At 38.5% G+C, this 6,125-nt stretch overlaps 1 protein-coding gene across 1 annotated transcript; it reads left to right on the top strand.

Moving 5' to 3' along the window:
* The first annotated feature begins 260 nt into the window (after nucleotides 1-260).
* On the top strand, nucleotides 261-5,865 carry LOC131233376 (small ribosomal subunit protein uS15). The gene is made up of 5 exons (XM_058230065.1): nucleotides 261-421; nucleotides 543-615; nucleotides 776-914; nucleotides 1,031-1,217; nucleotides 5,605-5,865. The coding sequence occupies exons 1-5, from the start codon at nucleotides 399-401 to the stop codon at nucleotides 5,636-5,638; spliced, it is 456 nt and encodes a 151-aa protein (XP_058086048.1). The 5' UTR covers nucleotides 261-398; the 3' UTR covers nucleotides 5,639-5,865.
* The last annotated feature ends 260 nt before the right edge of the window (nucleotides 5,866-6,125 follow it).

Raw genomic sequence — 6,125 nt, 5'->3', positions numbered from 1 at the left:
TTCGTAAACGCCTGTGGGCTGATATTATATTTTACCTGGGACCCGTCCAACGACAGACCGGTCAATCCTTCGTTCCGGAGTATTGGAAAGATGAAAGCACGGTTCTAACCCGATATTGGCCCTAAAACTCGGGCCCCCAGTGGGGAGATTAATCCGTAGCCTAAGTCAGCGGGCTTGGGCCGGACGGGCATCTTAGCCCATCAGAGACCCTACGTTTGATCCAAGAAGGGACACCAATGGAATAAACTGAAAACACGGGGACTGATGAAGACCTAGAGTGGCAATATAAAATCCTAACCAGGGTTTTTCCGGAGCTAGGGTTTGCTGGCGCTCGCGACAGAGAGAGCTGAGGAGAGGAAGAAGCGGCAAAGAGAGCGCGTCGCACCTCCGACGCAACCATGGGGCGTATGCACAGTCGCGGGTAATCTCTACTTCTTCTTCTTCCTATTCCACGCTTATCTGCAAAAATTCCCCAAAATCTCCTCCATTGTCTACAATCTCTCTGAACTTTTGTTCTTTGTTTTTTTTAATCCCCCCTGCAGAAAAGGTATCTCCTCTTCGGCTTTGCCGTACAAGAGGACCCCTCCTAGTTGGCTGAAGATCTCCTCCCAGGACGTAAGAAATCCCTCCTTTATCTATATTTCGTTTGCTTTCAACGGTCCTGTTTTATCCGATTTCGTTTTTTTTTTTTTTAAGGTCGAGGATAAGATATCTCTCTATCTATTTGTGTTTCATTTGTATTCAACGGTCGTGATTTATCCATTGTCTTTTTTAGGTTGAGGAGAACATCTGCAAGTTTGCGAAGAAGGGATTGACGCCATCTCAGATCGGCGTCATCCTCCGTGACTCACACGGTATTGCTCAGGTGAAGAGCGTGACCGGAAGCAAAATCCTTCGCATTCTCAAAGCTCACGGTATGTACGGAGCTTCTCGTCTTCAGTTTCTCTGTATTGCATTCCGTTGTTGCAATGCAGTTTTTCTTTTTTAATTTTTTTAAAATTTTTATTGTATATATATTTTTTAATTGTAGGGCTTGGTCCGGAGATTCCGGAGGATTTGTATCACCTTATAAAGAAGGCGGTGGCGATCCGGAAGCATCTGGAGAGGAACAGGAAGGACAAGGATTCTAAGTTCAGGTTGATCCTTGTTGAGAGCAGGATCCATCGCTTGGCCCGCTATTACAAGCGGACCAAGAAGCTTCCCCCCGTCTGGAAATAGTGAGTTCACTGATATCTCGATTTTTTATCTTCTTTTCCTTTCTATGATATTCTTTCCTTTTGTAATTCTGGCTTCTGTCTGGCACTGAATCTTATATGTGGCTAGTTAATCTGCCATTTCATGATGGTTGTTTTAATGCTTCTTTGATTCTCTTGTACTGTAGATGCGGTTAGATAAATAGTTCAGAGTGGAAATTATGTGTTTGTAGTGTGGAATTGTATCTAGAATGGTTGGATCCTTGTCTCAGCTAATGTATGCATTTCTCGGACGTCAATTGATTGCACGCGTTGCCCATGGTTTGGTGATCTAGACTGTTGATCTGATGGGCACACCATCGATGGGGGAAGGCCCCGTAAAAAATTTTCAGAGATTGAAATATTCTAACCTTTTGACCTTTTAGAAAATTTACAATGGATGTCAACCATTGTTGCCCCTGATTGATGGCTAGGATTTCTTATTGATATAAGAGGTTTTTTGGAGCACTACATCCAGTGTGCCCTGCAGATCAAAATCTCGATCAACAGACTTTGGGCTTCATACAGAATTAGGCGCCTCTGCAAGCAATGAAATTATTTTTGTTGTTATTTTCATGGACGGTACAAGACTTAGATTTCATAGGCGTGGAGCAATTCTGGAATCATAACCAACTTTCTTATTGACTGTAAAGTTGCATCTGCCTTACATTTGCAGCCCACCCTTGGACATAATGTTGGATGGTCGATGTTTCATTTTCTCCACGTAGGATGTTTTCGAAAGCTTTGATGGATCATGTTTGCTTTTGTTTTTTAATGTGTTGTAAGCTTATGGTTCAGTTGTCAACAGAAGTGTGGGCAAGCTTTCACATTTTGTTCTTATTGTTTTTTGGTGTTTGGTAGAATCATGGTACAGTTCATATGGTAGTTTTCGGTGTCAACTGCGGCGTAGTGATTTTAGAATTTTGAGGTGAAGTTGGCTGTTATGGGAGTATTTCTAAACATGCCTGGTTTTGTTGGGTTGCTCCCCCTCCCCCACATACAACGTAACCTTAAGTGCACCTATTGCAGATTTATCTACCCCAAGGTTATTAACCCAACTTTATTTACATTTAGCTTTGAGAGATTACTGAAGCAACGCCTTATAGGTCCAAGTCTCGAGTAAACTCATCCTTAGGATGTTGCAGAATGTTTTTACTTAGTAACAGAGAGTTGGATTGCTTAAAGAGGACACTAGTTCAGATTTTTCGAATTATTCATATTCTTCTGGACTGTGCATACCTGAGACATTTGGCATTTAAGTGTCTTGCCTTGGCACCAGATGAGACACATACACTAGTTATGCATATGCACCTAGGTGCTAATGTGGAAAGCACACGTTTAAGGGTGCAGTTAGTTAGATGGTCAAATGAAACCCTTTAAACATGTTTACACCTCAGAAAGAACAGTTTTTGGTCATTTTAAGGTTGCAGTTAGTTAGATGGTCATATGAAACCCTCCCTCTTAAACTTGTTGTCCTTGCATTTGGGATCAAATGCTAGGGCTCGTGGAGGTACTTTTTTTTTCCCCAATGAATTTCCTCGTATACATTCCTAGCAATTTCCCATATATTTAGGATCACTAAATTGATTTCCTTGATGATGATTTAAACCTGGTGATATTCTTGAGATAGAAAACTATTTTCTTGGAAATCTACAATTTCTGATAGGAATTTTTAAATTCATCATTGAATATTAAAGAGTTGTAGCAATGTTTATGAGCCCTCTAGAATCACAAATCATGTTTTGAATTGTTTGGGTGGTCTGAATTAAGTGATTAATTGATTATGTATCACAAGGTTGCTTAGGGGCTGTTTGAGAAGCTGGAAATGGTAGGAAATAAAATTTGTTTCCACAGAAATGGTGTTTTTCTTTGCTGTTTGTGCTGTAAGAAGTAGCCACAGAAATTGACTGTCATTATTACAATTTTTCCTCAGAAAATGAGTAAGTTGAATTCTTCCCAAAAAGCTAATCCATAGGTATTTCCACCATAATGAGATAAGCCTCTCGCTGTTGAGCACTGAACCTTCAATATTTCCATGGAAATCAACCTTACAAAACAAATAACAGAAATTGAACGTTGACCTCTCAACACTTCCACAGTTTTCCCATGTTATCAGATTTCTAGGCAAGGTATCCAACAATGGTTAGGTAATGGCAGTTACATAACAGTAATGGTGGCCACTGTTATGCATTATAGAAAAAATGGCCTGTAATGTGAAAAAAAGTCCATTACACGTGGGGCCATTATGGTCCGTATTGTAATGGTATCATTATTGGAATTGTATACCTTGTTCTAGGGGGGGTTTCATATCTGTATTTTAGATTTTTCCTGTGCAAACACCCTCTCTATTATGTGATTCATTTCATTTCATACACGAATTTGCATCTGAATGGATGCGAGTTTTGAGGAGTGAAGTCTATATGAAACTCTGCTTTGAAGCTCATTAAAAATATTTCATTATATTGAAAGTAGTTCAAAGCTAAAACTTTTTAGTAGTCAACATATGCTACTTTTCTTCTGGAGAGTTAAGAACTTAAAATATATTTTTCTGGATGTAATATAAAACACTTTCAGTAAGAGATTGAATCTAGAGTTTCCAGGCTTGCTACTCAATGTTCCATGGGTCTTGCTCGTTGAGTATGCCTAATGCCTTTGAATACACTGATCCGATCACATTTGAGTTTATTCTTTTCATGTCCTGCCTTATGAGAGTTCATAGTATTATATAGATGATGTCAGAGCAAGGGTTGAATGAGCTATAAACATGACGAGGATGATAGCTAATTCAACAATAATAGTTACCCTGGGATGATCTCTGGAAGTCAGTCTGCCCATTGCTATGGATGGATCATGTGTAAAAAAATGATATTGAGGTTAATTCTTTGTTTTCATAATTGATTCATGTGACTACCAGTGTTGTCAAAATCCTACTATTTACAATTTATGATTTTAGTCAAATCTTAAGCAAAATGATTTGAATCCCACCTTGAATCCCTTTTTATATGAATCCTAGGATTCCATGATTTAAATCCCATGATTTATGATTCAAATTATACTAGTTCTCTTCTATTTTAGGCTTCAGTTGGCTTTCATTTTTATGTTTTTAAATTGGTGGGCCATTTAAGAATCATTTAGAAAAGGTAAACTAATTTATCTTATTCTTTATAAGAGATTAAATGATATATATTCTCTTCAATATTAAATCATGGATCTTTTTTTTAAATGATTTCCTACTTAACCAGTTGAAGCACCAAATTGATATATGACTTACCAATTATGAATGGTTTTGATTGTGTTGACTTGTATGTATTGTGGTAATGATGGTTAGAAATCAAAACAAGTGTTTTCATTGGTCTACAAAATCAAATGCCACTTTTCCAACAGGCTTCTACATTCAAGAAAGGTAACAAGAACATAAATTATTAAAGGATCTTCGCATGTTTTTTAAGGGAATTTTCTTGGAAGACAAAAAAGGGGAAAGATACGAATCCTTTAACACTATAATGACCTGATATAACTTGGTGCATATTGATGGTGAAAGGGGGATGGATGATTTTTAATTTTATTTTTCCGATACATATAAAATATTTTTTTCAACTTTTAAAGAAAATCATTTTTAAAAATGTACGATTTGTGATTTTGTATCTTTGATTCAATACAGCTCAATCCCTATTAGGATTTGCGATATGATAACAATTTTGACAAGATTGGTGGCTACTGTACTGCATGATGCATTCATATAAAACAAACACTTAGAGATCCTGTCAAACCCGAGAAGTAGGGTTGAGCGCAACAATTTTGTTAGCCATGAAAAAAAAAGGCAGGTGTGAGTGGGCTTATCGTCCTTATAGTAAGTTTGCAAGAGAGGCAATCCACCTGGAAACTGGCAACTAGGAGTGGCAACTGGTGGGCAGTGGGCCTAGAAAGACTTGAACCTGAATTTTTCAAATGCTCGGTGTGGCACCTATTCATACAATTGAGTTTTTAGCTCAGCCCAACCCCAGCCAATTGCCAGCCTGACTTTGACGTCTCCTCGGCTAAGTTTGATTTACAATGGCCTTCTTTTTTTAAGTCCTTGATATGGGATATGGGGATTATTACCCGGATATTCTGTTTGTGAATAAGTCATTATCTGGTGGTAGATACCTTCGTCAATGTTGTTTGGCATTGTTCTGCTGTTCATCTATCCTTAATTTCTCTAGTTCATGGGGCCTTGGTGCATCCTTTCATGTTTTTATTTTCTTGCCTCCCGAAACATGTGCTCACCAGATAGATAACATCTCATGCACCCCATTTTTTTTTCTTTGTTGATTTGATTTCTGGAAATTTACTTAACAGTGAGTGTGACAATTTGCTCTTTTTCTGCCTGCAGTGAATCTACCACCGCCAGCACTCTTGTGGCTTAGGTTAGATGGTGTCCCAAGGCATGGATGCTTCTGTAAACGTTTTCATGTGAGAGAGACCATGTCTTTTTTATTTAGATTCTGTTCCTGGTCGAAGCTGGGACTTCTAGATAGCATGCTCTGAAGTTTTGGGGTGAAAAAATGAGAATGATTTGAGGTTTTGAAACTGTGGCTCGACTTTTTTTTTATTTTTTGGATTTAGTGGGATGAAATAATATTTTAATTTGAAAGCTGGTGGTCTGGATTGAGGTTGAAAATATAAAAGTTGATAGTACTCGTGTCCCAAGCTTTTGAACTAGGGTGGCAGGCCAATAAATACTTGCAGCCATAGCTGCATGAACCTCCCATCCTACCCAATTACCACCCTTCCCACTTTGGACACCATAGCTTCTGCACCATCTTTTGTAGCCTTCTATACTTTCTACCATGTTGAAACAGAAACCTCCCTGCATTTGCATCCTAATCCACCGCTGTTGCCCTTCACATTCTA

Source organism: Magnolia sinica, chromosome 18 (genome assembly GCF_029962835.1).
Source record: "Magnolia sinica isolate HGM2019 chromosome 18, MsV1, whole genome shotgun sequence".
Lineage (NCBI taxonomy): Eukaryota > Viridiplantae > Streptophyta > Magnoliopsida > Magnoliales > Magnoliaceae > Magnolia > Magnolia sinica.
Note: the sequence above shows the minus strand (reverse complement) of the source record. Positions and strands in the feature narration are given on the sequence as shown.

Coding starts and splice junctions, on each gene's coding strand:
- LOC131233376 (XM_058230065.1), top strand. CDS start 399: ATGGGGCGTATGCACAGTCGCGG. Junction 422..542: donor GGGCGTATGCACAGTCGCGG/GTAATCTCTACT, acceptor TCCCCCCTGCAG/AAAAGGTATCTCCTCTTCGG. Junction 1,218..5,604: donor CTTCCCCCCGTCTGGAAATA/GTGAGTTCACTG, acceptor TTCTGCCTGCAG/TGAATCTACCACCGCCAGCA.